A 15,547-nucleotide genomic window follows, 5' to 3' on the forward strand; every position below is an offset into this window, starting at 1 on the left:
AGTAATAGTATCTGGCCGATGTGGTAGTGAACTTTTTCAGATCAATTTAGTTTATTGCTGAATATAGTTTTATACACTAGATTTCAAAATGTAATACTCAGAATCTCAGTTGATGTAGCACTACTTGAATCCATTTACCACAGCTGGCACTTTTCGGGCTGATTGCTCTTTGCTGGACAACCAAAAGCCTGGTGGAACGGAGCGAACCCTTTAAGCATTTGCTGCAGACGCATCTGGTCGGTGTCGTGATCAACGAAGTTCGTTGGATCCCCGTTGCCGCAGAAGAACTGTGCCAGATTGAGGAAGAAGATTTGTTGCGGCGGAATGGTGGTGAAATCGGTTAGACTCATCCGCGAGTTGTTCTGGAAGTAGGTGGAATAGGCCAGATCCAGTCCGGCAATGTCCGCAATACGTTCGTCCATATACTGTGTATTGTTCCGGTTCAGGCACTGCACACCCGCCTCAAAGCGCGGCGAACTGGATATCTGCGGTCCAATTTCGTGTACGTTCCCATATCTGTCAAAATGAAGACCCGTGGTGTCGACGGAGTGCATCAACTCATGGGCAAGGACGAATCCCAGCAGGCTGTACTTGAATATGTCGTGGCTATCCGCTGCAAAGAATGGCTCCTGTAGAAGTCCGTGTGGCACAACGATGACGTTTAGTCGCATTAGGTAGTAGGGACTAGAGCTCATGGCCGTGTTAGGATCCGCCAAGTAGAAGTACTCGTCGAGAGTCGGAGCACGTTGGTCAAGTTGTAAAACCTGCTTTCTGGTGCGGAACTCCAGCAGGTTAAGATGTTCCCGTGCGTAGTCGAAATCAGCGAGCGGAAAGACAAGATCCTCATAGTGCCGGCTGACAAAGCTACTATGGTCACGACCTCTTGGCATGTTCCCAATATTGAGAACGACATGCTGAACCTTTGTGGCCACCATACTGTTCTGCTCACTAGTCAGCCCAAGGCGATTCTCATTGATTTGCAGTAGAAACTGACGGCGCAACTGGTCAAAGACCTGCGTAACTTCCTGGGTGTACTGCTGCAGTGTCGCCGGGTCCAGGAAGCGCTCCTTGTAGAGCAGGTTCGATGCCAGGTTCATGGTGCGGCGCACATCCTTGACGCATTCGATGTGCTCATTGCTATCCATAGAGTCGTCTATGAGGTAGAGCATGAATCGGGTCATGATGTAGTTGGCCACCACCTCAGCGTCCGTGGAGTCCATCAGCCGCTTAAGGCCCGTGAAGTACTTTGCATTCTGGGCCTGTACCAAGTAGTGTTGTGAGACACTGTGGCCAACTATTGACTCGACGAAGTCCTGCCATGCGTAGCCGGTTTTGTACTCCCACTGGCGAAAAGTCCAAGTCGCGCTTTCATCATCGTCGTCCACTTCGGTTAGGACCCGTATGGCGGACTCCAGCCTTCTGATCTTCCGCACAAGGGGTAATACGCTTTTCGTCGGCACACCAATGACATGGAGAGTGGCGACGGTACTCAGAAAACCACCCAGGTGCTGCGCGTCCCCTTCGAGACTGGGCATACTTATGTCCAGTCGGAAGCGGTTACTGTTCTCAGGGCTTGGTAAGACCAACACGTTCACCAGAACATTGGTAAAACCATAGCGGTATAGGTGCCCCAAGGACTTCATCCACTTGAATTGAGCCTTTGGCCAGGGCTTGCCGAGGGGCATGAACTGGGGCCACTTGATTGCCTCGCCAGGAGGGGCTAGTCTAAGGTAGTGCTCCATCTTGCGTGTACTCTGCGGAGCTTCACGGCAGGTGCGGTAGAAGCGCAGGGCCTTGGCCTCCACACTGGACTCGTTGAAGCCGGGTAACTGGGAGCGCTGGTGCAGCTCGTGCATCAGTTGGACTAGGTTCCCGTTCACCTTGTGGTCCAGCATCTGGGTGATCTCCGTGAAGGGATCGTCGATGTGACGCACTGCATACTTGCCGCAGGCATGTTGAAAGTAGTTGCCGCACGCACTGGAATCATCGGCCACGTAGCTGAGGATGTTGCTCATCAGCCGTGAGTTGGGAATCGCCTTGACATTCTGGGCTGTGGGAGCAGCGCAAATAGGAACAATAAACAGGCTGGCAATCCACCACATCGCAGTCAGCAAACTGAGCCGAGATCCCAGATTGCTGGAAGCGACTGACCGAGCTTCGTCATATCAGTGGAATATAATGTGACCACAGCTGATAATCCAGCTAAGAGATAACCCAAAACATCCCTAATCGAGAGGTGAAAAAACAGTAGCACGATGACATTAACTTACTTGTACTTCGATGACTCAGTGATCATTTGATCGTTTTCGCGCGTCCAATAGTTTAGTGAGGTCGGATTCGCTTCGATGAAGCACTCCAGGGTGATGTTGAATCCAATGGGAATGCCCACCAACTGATGCGGTATCCAGACCATCGGCGAAACTGAAACGAAATATATATATATATATCATTATAAGAAAACCCAACTAAGTCAGGATATCAATGGACTTACAGTCCACGCTGACTTTGATCCGCTTGGACACACTTGGCGGCACTCCATTCGAGGCGATGCACAGGTAGGCGCCCATGTGCAGTCGCGAAATCCGCTCCAGCTCCAGGGAGTCAGTCTCCAAGTCGTGCACTGCAATCATTTCTGGGTAAATGGCATGCCAGAGGCTTGTCTCAGGATTGGACTCACCCTCGAGCGTCTTGTTGACAACGATTTTGTTGCCGTCATCGCGTTTCCATTTGATGGTCGGCTCCGGACTACCTTTCGCCTTGCAGCGCAGCGTAACGTTATCGCCCTCGCGCACGATGATGTCACTGGAGGTCAGGGCGTCGTCTATATTGGGCGGCACTATTGGATGGAGAGAGCGGGAGGCGAACATTAGGGTTGTATTTTACCCAAAAACTAAACGGAACCGTGCAAAGCTCGATTTAAATGCAAAGGACAGAAGTGAAAAGTTCTACTTTCATGGAAGTGGCGTTGCCAAGAAAGCGGAAACCGGTGAAAAACACTCCTAGGACTACAGAGACTTGGGAATACCCTTTCAAAGAGAAGCACTTGTAATGCTAATAACTGGCTTAACGGAGCTACCCTTCAGACAAGTCGGTCTTCCCCAAGGCAGTTAGAAAGTGGAAAAAAAGGAACATTTCACGCATTGTTGACTCCAATGCGCTCACTCCCCAGTGACTACTTGTTCTACTCACAGTCACTGCGTAACTTTAAGCCTAATTAGCTTTGCATCCAGATTCAGATTTGAAATCCGTTTGAATCCGTTGCTCCTGGCGAAATAAGGAATCATTCTGTTAATTCAAAAATCGATGCGGCAACCTTCATCAAGTTGTCATCAGTTTCACTTCGCCTGCCATTCACTTTGTTTGAGGGATTTTTTCAATCGCCCGGGAAACTCTTTTGTATTTGGTCGAAAATCCCAGAAAATCTTTAATGAAAAATCTATGCAAATCACAGGGAAGCATGGAAAGGGTCGTGGAATGGACAGCACCGCCGTACTGGCTTAATATCTGGCAATGCACACTGGTTCCAACCCGAAGTTAGCTGCGATAAATTACCATTCTTTTTCAAATGTATCTTATTTAAATGGAGTGTTTACCAGAACTTGCAGTTGGCAGTCTGAGTTGTGCTAGTTGTGTACATTTGTTAGCTTTGACAGTTGTTTATAATAAATTCTAAATTTCTAAAGCTGCCTCAAATGCAGTTTTCCATTTTCCTAACAAAAATCATAAATTTGATTTGCTGCCAGTAATCCGTCCTGCAATTTTCCGGCGGTGAAGGCCAGGTCTTCCATGGCAGGACACGTATTCGCAGTGACCTGTCGCCATTCATTCGGAATTGGACAGCTAATCAATGGCAGTCGGGTCAGCAAATGTCTGGTTTTCAACACACGTTTTTAATTGATGGAACTGGTGGCCACGGGGCTATAAATATATATTGTTAATATCATTGCATCGTTGGGATTAACATTAATAGCCAAGTTATCTTGTTGTCGTAGAAAGTTGCCTTTCATAAGGAAAAACCCCTGTTTCAACTTTTCCCATCCAAGAACTATGGTAACCGTAGGGGGAAAAAAGCGTAATTAAAAGAAAAAACTTTTCAAAAGTTTCGCCCTTTTACCTTTTCTTTTCTCATGCCCAATAATGACCAAAAAACTTTTTGCCAAAGCTTTATTTCATGCTATTAATAAACGCTTGATGTGCTAATCGCCGGACAAACCAGGACAGATCCAGGACGGCACCAGGACAGGGCCAGGATGAAAAAAAAAGTGGCCCAACTTGGTGACCCGGCAGATGTTGTTCCCTTGCTTTTGACATATTAGTTTCTTATTGATATTTTTAGCAGCTGCCGACATTGCGCAAACTTTGGACCCTAAACCAAGAAACTTTTTCCTCGACATACATATGTGCATGTGAAATTTAATTAGTGGTGCAAGTGCTGGACACGAATTTCTATCGCTTATTACATAATGCGTCAATTGGTGTTTTTGGCTTAGCACTTTGACGACCATCATGCGCTGCAAAATCCTTATAAACTTTTTAATTGATGTGCTTTTAGCTTAAAACGATAATGGCATAAGATGAGTATAATTCATTTTAATTTAACGTTTTTTTTACTGTAATATTTAGTATCTTGTTTTATTTTCAGTACTTTTCAGTTTAAATTTAACATAAATTTGGTAATTTCCATACAGTAGCTTATGACCAGGTTAAGATAATGTCCATTGGATACTGTTGCCTATTTTGTGGCGCCCAGTTTAGCGGCTATTTCTGTTATTTGTTACCTTAGCACATTGTTATATTGCTTTCGTACCGCACCGATGTCAACAAAATAATTGAATTTAATAAATGGCCTCATTATGTGAACATAAATGAGAATATATGTATGCGGCAGCCGCGCCGAGAACCCCGTGTCCCCGTGTCCACATCCACATCCACATCCTCGTGCCCATTCCCGTCCAGCTCGTAATTGTTGGTGTTTGTTATTTTGCTTCGGTTACAAGCTGCATTTGCTGCTACTTTCGCAATGTGCGGTAATTTGGCGGGAAAAAGGGGAGCAACTATGGGGGTCCTGCTCCTGCTGCTGCTCCTGCTCCTGCTGCTCCGTGCCCAGTTTGCATCAGGCGGCACAGCATCAGAGGATGGACAACAGCAGGCTGCCATCGGCATCACCATCACCATCACCATCGCCATCGCCGGCGCATTTAAATGCATTTTGTGTGCATGGGCCATAAATTCGGGCGCATTTAATGTTTGTTTTTGCATGCTCAAGCCACAAATTTCTGCGTAGCCTCCGTGATGTCTGTGGATTTTATTCCGCGCATTGCATTCGAGTCAGCAAATTAAATTCACAAATGTTGCACTACCGAAAAATAAATTTATTTATTTACTCATTTGCCCGACAACGTTTTCACGTTTGCTTTTTCCCCCCAATCTACGCACGACAAATGCAACATTTTAATTTCGTTTTATGTTTGTCGCTAAATGTAATTAAGAGTATGTTATGTTTTTATTGCGTTTTTCTTTCGCAAACATACCTGTTACTAGTTGGAGTATGTTGCCTTTTTTGAAAAGAACGATACATACATTCATAGATAAAGCTTTTCCAAGCCAAAACAATAAAGTTTGTGTCCAAAATCACAGAAAAATACAGAAATTCGCTTTACATTCTCACGCATTCAGTTTACAGAGTAGCAGGTATCTGTTAGTCGATTCGCTCTAACTAAATCGTTCCTCTTGTTTAGTTTTGTTAAATCGAGGTGCGCCAGTGTGGCGTTTCCGATTTTTATTTAGACCAGTGCGCACCATTTGGTTTTGTAGCAATTAATTCGATTTGTTATGTAAATTAAAATTGTTTGATTTCATTTGAATGATGCAGTATGCGATCTTTTATGGAACCGTTTTCAGGCAATTGACGGCACAATTTTGGTCCCAACTAAGCCGGCTTTAGGAAGTACGGCTTATATAAGAGGCCTAAAACCTGTCCATTAAACTGGCCCGAAAAGCTCTGAAGGGACAATTGTTTCTGCTATTCCTGCGGTTTTATGCCTTATGCCTTTTAAAAAGTCGTTAAGCAGGCGTCGGTGCTGTAAAACGCTCATATAACACGCAGCACGCGTCTTGGCCATTTGATGCGGCGTGACCAGAGCGACTGTAACTGTTAACAATTTTTTCCGGTTAACCCTTTCTGGCCAACGCGCTGGCTGTCGTTGTCGCCATTTTTTGTGTGTTTTTTGCGGCACTCATACTCACGCACGTTATCATCCACACAGATACATACACACATATGTATATATCCTTGCCACACGCTGATGTGGCAAAAGTTCTGGGCCGGCAAAAATGCAAGGCAAATTTACCATGACCAAAAAAAAAAAAGAAAAACACAAAAAATGCAACTATGACAGCTCTGGTCGCTCTGGACAGAGCCAACAAAACGAGCCACAAATGTGGAAGGCAGGCAACAAAAAATGGTTAAAATATGCCGCAGCCATTTTTATACCTGCAAAAGTTTTAAGGGCGTACGCCGCATGAACCCCAATATGCGATTTAAATTGGCCTGGGAAATTAGGCTTAACAAAGTTTCATTACTTGGCCCATGCAAAAAGTGTGATCAACCGGAATCTGGCTTATACTCGATGTTGCACATTTAATATGTCAACGAGATTTAATCGAATTTAAATGGGATTATTGTCTTATGTGATTTTTGAAAAATTGCTCTACGAAGTCACTTTGATACAATTTTTAATAGTCTTTAAAGTAACCCATTATATAAGTGTATTTTGTATCATAAGTGATATGATTTTTATATACAAATATGTAGCCTTAAAAACTTGAAGTAAGGAACAGCTTGACTCAAATGGTTAACGAGAAATTTACCTCTTTTACGTTTAGGGAATAATACAAAGAGGAATCAGAAGCATTCATTAAGTTTCAGTAATGGGTGTTACCAGTCACGACAGACGGCGTTGTCGAGTCTTCTCCTTCGAAAAAGGAACTAAGCCCAAATCCTACTATGTGCAGCATATGTGTCCTTGCATTTCCATGTCTGTGTCTGCGTGTGTCCCTCGTGTCTGCGTGTGTGTGTGTTGCCACTGTGGCACTCTGAGCCCAAACTGTTGCACGGACTGCCTGCTGATTCTCCCCGTCCATTTCACTTCATCGTCCGTTGCCATTTGTTTGCGCACATATTTTTCAAGTTTTGCCACAAAAACTGATTTATGCGAATGGACCGAGGCACGCCCATTTCCCATTGCCATTGCCCACTGCCCATGCCCATCCGACCCGGCGGGAGGCAATGAAGGCTTCTGTGGAATAGGATGTGGATGTGGACTGTGCCAGTGCCGTTCGGTAGCCGGATGATGTTGATTTGTCAACTTGAAAGGCGGAACTTGTTCCCAAATTCCAGCACTTCCTTGTAGTTTATACATTTTTTTTTAAGGATCTTTATAATTATATTGGTTTTTAATTTTGTTTGTTAAATTATTTCCCGAGTTATGGGTTCGCACATGATGGATGATCACGCACATCCATGTCGTTCTCAAAAGTAGAGTAGGGTCGGAAAGGGAATGAGAAACTAATATCCTCCGACAGATTTGGCAAATGAAATGAAAAATGCAAAGGACATGGTAGGACCACAGCGAAGCTGTTCAATGCCAGTCGAAGACTTACCCACTACTTTGACAAATCCGTACTGGGTCTTGGCCGTAACCGTATTGATTTGGCACATGTATCGGCCCCTGTCCTCCTCCTGGACATTGTTGATATGCAGGAACCAGGTGCGGTGCTTGTCGTGCTTATCGTGGGTGACACTAATCCTCGGATTACGCGTTATCACGTGGTTGTGAACTGTGAGAATGGCCGACTGCTCGAAGTGCATCCACGCGACCTGGAAGACAGAATACCTTAATTATTCAAGGCGTTGCTAGGGACCAACTTATGATGGATGTCAACCAACTGCGGCAACATGTATGCGTGGGTCATTTTGACGACAAGCTGTCAACGCTTTTATTGGCCAAACTTGGGGCCATCATCATCAATTTCAATGAAGGATTAACGACCGCATTCGGTACTAAACTTTTTCCACATGTCACAACCGATGCGCAGACCATCGTGAACCTCCCTCCTCCAGCGCTATAGGCTAAGCATCATGCTCCACTCACACACACGCTTATGCAACACCACCAATAGTTTTCTTTTTCCGCCCAACAGATGGCGGGGCAGGAGCCGAGAACAACAAGCAATTTATGCAAATATAAGCACCCAACGCATTGGCTGAGGAGACATGGCGAGAGCGGGTAACAAAGAAGGTCGATGCCATTTCAATGATAAATTCCATAGAAGTGTCAGGGAATCCATGGTAATGGTGGGCGCTGCTCGCCCAGTGGCGTCGCCGAAAGGGGGGATTGAATGAAATATCCCGAAACGCTGCACTATCAACATCCCCCAAAGGACGCCGCCGGCAGGAGGAGCCAAGAAGGATTGTGACTGGCAAACGTGGACTGATATCGGTTAATTTTTCAACGTCTGCTAGGGAAACGTGCAGCCCGATAGACGATGAGCGGGAATCGGAGACACGGCGGCGAGGAAGTCGCCATCAAATTTGCTTATTTTACATTTCGGCGCCGTTGACTTTGGCATATTAAAAGTCAGGAGAAGTCAGCCAAATGCTAGTTTTGCGATGCTGTTGCTCAAAGTTGAATCGAATGGAAGAATTAATGTAGCCACGTTTATCAGCCAGGCGGTAAGATAGTGGACTTAAAATCAATAGAAATGAATTGCTAAGCGGATTTAAGTTATTAGAAAGTTTGCGCTTTAAGTTGAAGCCAGCTAAATCTGCTTGAGTTTGCAAGTTCATTTTCAAAATTTGGCTTATGCTTAAAGGCCATTCCAACAAATTTAATTAGACGCCATGTTAGGCCATCAAAAGTTGACTTCCATCCTCTTAAAGGAAGGCGCTGCCACAGTGCGACTCTTGACCAAATTATTTTACGATTTTCGAGTAAAAGTCAAGGCAATGTAGACTTTTGGGTGGTTATGTAACACTGCGACTTTTAAAAGTCTTCTCCACAGGCCGAGCACCAGCTGCCATTAAAATTTCACGCATATTTTAGTCCATTTATGGCACGAGCCGTGCCCAGAAGATTACTATTAGTGGCACCAGCACTTATTCTGCTCCCAATTTGAAAGTTTTGCTAATTTGAGCTACACGGTCATTGCCACATGTATGCAAAATGGTATAAGTAAGATTAAAGATTATAAGTATAAGTTTAAAGGTACTTGGGTGTCTTGGCATCACTTGAAAATACAACGGACAGATATACGGACAGACAACCGGACAAACTAACAGACAGACCTACGGACAGTCTTACGGACAGACAAACGGACATGGTAATGGTAAAGGTAATAATTTGGTTGAGGTATATTCGGTTTACCATACAATCCCATCTCAAGTGAATCTTCTCCGCCACTGTGCCACCACATATTTCACTTAAAGCAAAGCAGCTGAATGTCCACGAGCTCCATTAAAGCAGTTTTTTATTTGGAAAGAGCTGCAAGCTCTTTTGTGTTTATCTTCATTTTCATTTTCATGGAGCAGAAGCTTTCACTTGTCTCAGACACATGCTGATGGCTCGATTCGATAGAAGCCGACAAACAAAATGACCAATTTGCAATTTGCGTAATGGCACAACTCTTGCCAGTCCACCCACCACCCCACAAAATTCCACGCCGCTAGCCGACGACGCCTGCCATAGAAAATACTAAATGAAGTCATAAAATTTTAAGTAAAAACTAAAAAAGAAAACAAGTTGAAAAACTTGTAGCCGAAGCAAAAATAAACAAACTTTATTATGCCTGAAAATGTTTATGTTCTGTGGGGGCGGAGTGGGCGTATCGGGTTGGAAGTGGGGCCAAGCAACAACATAAACAAAGTAAACTTATGCTCATGTTACTGGCATTGTTGTTAGTTCGTTCGACTATGTGTGCGAGTTTTTCGACTGTTTGTGTAGGCGTTTAAAATTGAAATGCAAACAAGGATAATACGGAGTGCTGTGGGAAATGGGGAAAGTGGGGAAAATGGGGAAAACGGGTAGCTAAAGGGCTTCAGCTAATAAAAACCTACTCGCTCGACATTAACAATTTGCGAGTAAACGTGTGAAAAAAGCGCTTATGGACTACGCGAGTTAATTTCCACGCAGCTCAAATATTTGGCAGCACAAGAAGTACTGAAAGTTTTTAAAACACGAAGCATAACGAAGTGTGGATGCCCTAATTTATTTAATTGTGAAATTTTAAATTAAATATATAAAGTATTTTTGTGCACTTATGTGAAGTTTAATTGCGAGATAGCATATTTCCAGGTAGATAAGAGAGTGTAGAGTTGATAACATGCTTTTTAAGCCAATATAGAACAATAAAAAATATATAAAATGCCTTTTTTTTTGTTTTAAATCTGAATTATCTGAATAAAACCACTTGAACTACAGCTATTTTTTCAGTTCAACGATTTACAACTTTCATTGGAACATATTAAACTGCTTGTTTGCTGTTAATACGTGTTCCTTTGTCGAGTGGCCAGTTTGTTGGAAAAGTGGTTATACCCGCCGAGGGCTTTAAAATCAATTCCCGGCAACCTGTCTGTTTGTGCTAAAGCCAATGTGCGCCTGCGATGGGCGAAAGGGGGTGGCCCAGCACCACCCACTCGCTAGGCAACTATTTTGCATGCAAAGTCACGTTTTATTGCAGCTACAAGCGGTCCTCGCTGGTTAACTTTTGAGCTTACCTGAGGCCAATGAGGATAGCACCTGGAGATGAATGGCTGGGCGGAGGATGGTGTAGTTTGGGCAGAAATGCTTGGTTATGGGTGGCTATAGGTGGCTATGGGTGGATATGGGTGGCGGGGGTCGAGGGTCGCACATGCCGAACTTAAGAGACATAAAAATTATTACAAGCCGAGTGTCGAGGCGAAAGTCGAGAATGAAATTTATGCACGTTTTGGTCGCACGCACATTATGGAAATTCAATTGGATGCAAATTTAAATTGTCGCCTGAGCCACAAGTCAGAGCTTCTCTATGCGATGCGATGGATTCTTCTAGGCACGCCGAGCGCCGTCCAAAAGTGTGCACCACACAATGAATATTGATCAGTTGGTTGGAGCAGTGTCCAGTTGGCATTAACCCCACACCCGCATTAACCACTTCAATCGATTGACGGTGGAGCATTTATTTCAGCGCAAGCCATTCCTACTGCTGCTTGGCCAGAAAGTTGACCTTTCGGATTTTGGTTTGTTAAGCCAAATACTAGATTTTTTACTTAAGTTTATATAAATCTACAAAATGGTTAACTACTTTTGTTTGATCTTACCTTATAGGATCCCAGGTTCTTGACTGAGCAAGCTAACTTTACATTACGCCCCGCAGGCACTGTAATATTTTCGATCACATCCGTAAACTCGGGATCTTCGCTGATGACTGCAAATAAAAAGAAATAGTTGGGATATGTAACATAAACATTATAATAAGTAATGATAGGTATCAACATAAGAATGTATTTACTTAGAAAATACCCTTATACATTTCCTGAGAAGAAGTATCATTATTGTAGTGAGAATTGAAATAATTTTATTTCCACACATGCAAAAGTGGGTCTACACTTGTAAGTTTGTAATCACATATTTCTAATAATTTTTTGCTTACAACAAAATCAAATTGAACTTGACACTGTATTATTATAAATAAATTATTAAATATAAATTATATAAGAATATCAAATTTCGCACTTGGTTTTGTCATAAAAAAGCTATCGTATGACCACAGAACAGCTGCATAACACAGCGAGCACCGTGTCTCCTATTCGGGATGGCTATACCACCATGTCGTCCCTTTTTTGACGGCTAACTACTGTGCCACGGAAACTTCTGCTGCACCGGCAACTCATTTAAGTTCTAATCACCTGCAACGACGACAATTAATTAGCTGGCTTTGGCCAACGACAGCGGCAGCAGCAGTCATTAGTCTGAAGGCCCATCGGTACCACAAGGGAGCCATGATGCTGCAGCTTCAGCTGGAGCAGGAGTTGAATCCTTTGAGCATCAGATAAACAACGAGCAGTGGCAACACCAGGAGAGGCAACACTAAAGGCAACATCTGCATAATGCGGCAAAAGGAAGTTGCTGTCCGCTCACCCCGAAGATGTGGAAAGGTGTTCCTGGACGATACTTAAGCAAAATCAGATGCGGCAGACGGATATTAAAAGCAGGCGACAACCGCAGGAACTGGCAAAATGTAATTATGTTGTGAAACTTGTCCTTTCAAACGCTGTCAATTGCAGCCCAGGCGATGTCTTCAATATAAGATATTATTATATGGAACTATACATATATCCTAGAGTACGCAACCACCATCACTTAAGTAGCAAAGTTTGGTTTTATTATAATTGTCAATACCATCTCATCTTAGCTCATTGCACTTGGCCCGGATCATGTTGAAGGTGACCGTGCCGACGCTTTGTGCCGCGTTATGGAGCAGCTCAAAGATGTGCCGATTGCGCTGGCCCTGCTCCACGGTCCGCTCGTGCAGGCGACGCAGTGCGTCCGAGTAGGCCGTGTACTTGGCCTCGCACTCCGTGTCCAGCTTGAAGACCTGATACAGCTGCTGCAGATCGTACAATTGGCGTGCGGTCTCGTCGTATAGCAAACTGGGTGACTGTGGCAGCAGCTGCTCCCAGTGCTCGTGCACCAGGTCTAGGAATTCAAAGTTGCTGAACAGAAAGATGACGAACAGGTCCAGTCCCTTGGTCTTCAGCTGTTCGAGTAGATGTTTGGTGATGTGTTCGCTGCTCGATGAGTCCCTCATGTCCTCGTAGTCGGTGCGCAAGTGGAGCTCCAGGTACGCGTACACCCGCTGCCGTTTCTCGAAGAAGTCCTGAGTGGCAAGCATGACGTCCAGCTGCTGCTGCATCTTGTCCAGCTTGGCACTGCTCCCGGCCAGATCAGCATGGTCGCCGTCGATGATGTCCTGTAGCAGGGAGCGCAGGATGTGCAGGTAGTTGTCGATGATTTCGGCGCCGGATAACTTGACCCGCTCGTACAGCTGCGCCCCGAACTCATTAAGATCCAAGCCGGTGGAGTTCACCTCCTTTTTGGTCAGGTTGAGTTGCTCCAATGCCGCTCCGACTGTCTGTTCGTTGATCAGACGACTGCCGCGATGAGGAGCCGGACGGTCAAGTTGCTGGCAGAGGCGGTGCATGCGAATCATGCGGATCTCTTGTGTGCTGGTCTCCTCAGCAGCCCTCAGCGTGGATCTCACTCGGTTCAGAAAGATCAGGTTGCGCAGCACAATGGTGTACTCCATATCCGTGTCCAGGTGCGGACGCACATCGAGCAGCTGCTTGATGAGCGTCACCTTCAATTGGAGCTTTGGAGTTGCACGAGCTGCACTCATCTCTTCTGTATAGTTGGCATTCCGAGGAATGCGTCCCAGACGATCCAGGTAATCGTTTAGACTCGGCTCAATCCGCTGTTGCACCAGGTCGCTTAACTCGCGCAGAAGCTCCAACTGGAAGTCCTTCACACCAAGATCCAGCTGGGGAGCAACAGGATCCGCCTGCATGAGCGGCAAGAGGCACACCCATGGCAGCCACCACTCGATCATCATCTTAGAGGGAGCTGGCTCCGACTGATTTCGCAGGAACTGCGTTGTTGTCGCCGCCAGTTGGCTGATTAGACGAAGGGGCTTAGATTGGGGTCAGTAGTCGGTGATATTCCAAGCCGACCACTGACGATTAACCAGTGCGAAAGCAAACTGCGCTCAGTTTGGCTGCCTTATCGCTACGGAGCTGGCACTGAGAGAAATAATGGGCAATCCAAGTCTTACAAAATATATAATATTTTATTTTTTGCTAATAATCAAACGCAAATTAAGAACAGCAAAAATAAGAAAGCGCTGATTACTATTCCTCTGACAGAAGCCCGCATCCATAACTTTTTATTTCATAGTAAGGCATTTTTATCCTTTTCCTATTCACCAGCTAGTTGTTGCCACTAATGCCTTTTCGCCGAACAATGGTATTGAATGGCGGGAATCGATTCGCTGTAACCTGGTGCCCGTGCAACTGCAAATGGCCAGGACATTGGCCACTACAATGTATCAAACAGTCAGCGCTCCCTCCCAATTTGTCTATCTGGGCAATTGTTGACCGAACTCAAACTGAGCGCGTGTGCGGGATACCTATCACAAGTTAGCTTAAAGTTGCAGACTGCAGACTGCTGCCATTTGACGAAAGAACTTCAGCGGAATCCCAAATGGGATGTGGCATGAATCCACGTGGATTCCGAATCAGCGATGCTCGTCATTCTTCTTTTTTTGGCGCAGCTTGATTGAAGTTCGTCAAATCGATTGAACTCATGCCACTTTCCCCTTACCAACTTTTGACGAAAACACTTGACTTCGATTTCGTTTGACCATTTCTGTGCATTAGCCTTTAATATTCGATCAAAGGGTATCTGCAACCGCATAATGGCCAACACCTTTTAAGACGAGACCCAAAATGCAACAAAAACTATGGAAACGGTTTGGCAAAGACCGTAAAAATGGGGAAAAATGGCTAAGAAAAAATGAAAGGCGCACCGATAAAGTTCTTAGGCAAAAAAAAACAAAAAAAAAAAAAAAAAGGCCAGAAAAAAGAAAAGATACCAAAAACCTGAAGAAGAAATTTTCCAACAATTGCACAATTGGCATGGGCTACGCATTCGCTTCAATGGCGAACGACCAAGACACTTTGATTCAAACTGTGGCCAAGGACAAAGGATTTGTGGAGGACGAAGGAGCCAAGGAGTCATGGCTGGAGGAACGGCTACCCTCCACATTGCTGGCACTTAAGTGACAAAATCTATTCACAGGAAAGTCATCTGGTTAGGGTATCTACTAGCCCATGGAGCTTTGCTCCGGTCACTCATGGTCGGTCATTTTATTCTTATACTTCGCCAGTGATGCCTTTGAGAAAAACTTTGCCACTTTTTCCATCATCGCCGACAGTTTTCTTTTTTCTTTTTTTTTTTCTTTCTGTTTTTTTGGTAACAAAGCCGAAACTAAACTTTCCAGCGCTTTGCCAGACGGGTGGAAATTCTCGCTGGCCAGGGGCGTGAAAAGCGCTAAAAGCGTTTTAATGATTTTAAAAGAGTTAAACTTTTGTTTTTTTCAAAACATTTCTTCTGCTTTTCCTTCTTTGTCCGAAAAATGTGCGCTTCTTTTTGAACAATTGTTTGGTTATACTGCGCTTTGATTTTATCGCTCATTCTAAGTTACATTCTAAGTCATGCTCTTTTATTTGAATAAATACCCTGTACTCCAACAGTCATTGGGTATGCACACATCTAGATCCAATAGGGATGTGGGATCATTATCCGTAAGACAGTTTTAAGATATTTTAGCTACATTACTTGGAATCAGGATTTCCAAAGTGTGTGTAAAAGTACTCAATGTGGGGTTTCACGATTTCCATTTAAATTGAAGATATTTACATAAAATTATCTCAGTGTATTTATCTGTCCTTCTA

The 15,547-nt window shown here is 44.5% G+C and overlaps 3 protein-coding genes across 4 annotated transcripts in view; all 3 read right to left on the reverse strand.

Annotated features, from left to right (window-relative positions):
- LOC6613620 (neurotrimin) overlaps positions 1–15,547 on the reverse strand; it is a 32,372-nt gene that overhangs the window by 4,608 nt on the left and 12,217 nt on the right. For both annotated transcript variants that reach the window (XM_032718541.1, XM_032718540.1), the window contains 5 exons: positions 11,357–11,463; positions 7,663–7,879; positions 2,678–2,836; positions 2,492–2,620; positions 2,271–2,421 (listed from right to left, as the gene is read on the reverse strand). In XM_032718541.1, coding sequence (XP_032574432.1) covers positions 2,271–2,421; positions 2,492–2,620; positions 2,678–2,836; positions 7,663–7,879; positions 11,357–11,463 — 763 coding nt within the window. The remainder of the gene's footprint in view (positions 1–2,270; positions 2,422–2,491; positions 2,621–2,677; positions 2,837–7,662; positions 7,880–11,356; positions 11,464–15,547) is intronic.
- On the reverse strand, positions 20–2,117 carry LOC116801066 (neprilysin). The gene has a single exon (XM_032718534.1). The coding sequence runs from the start codon at positions 2,100–2,102 to the stop codon at positions 135–137; it is 1,968 nt and encodes a 655-aa protein (XP_032574425.1). The 5' UTR covers positions 2,103–2,117; the 3' UTR covers positions 20–134.
- On the reverse strand, positions 12,399–13,699 carry LOC6613621. Its single transcript, XM_002038055.2, has one exon. The coding sequence runs from the start codon at positions 13,645–13,647 to the stop codon at positions 12,442–12,444; it is 1,206 nt and encodes a 401-aa protein (XP_002038091.1). The 5' UTR covers positions 13,648–13,699; the 3' UTR covers positions 12,399–12,441.

Source organism: Drosophila sechellia, chromosome 2L (genome assembly GCF_004382195.2).
Source record: "Drosophila sechellia strain sech25 chromosome 2L, ASM438219v1, whole genome shotgun sequence".
Classification (NCBI taxonomy): Eukaryota; Metazoa; Arthropoda; class Insecta; order Diptera; family Drosophilidae; genus Drosophila; species Drosophila sechellia.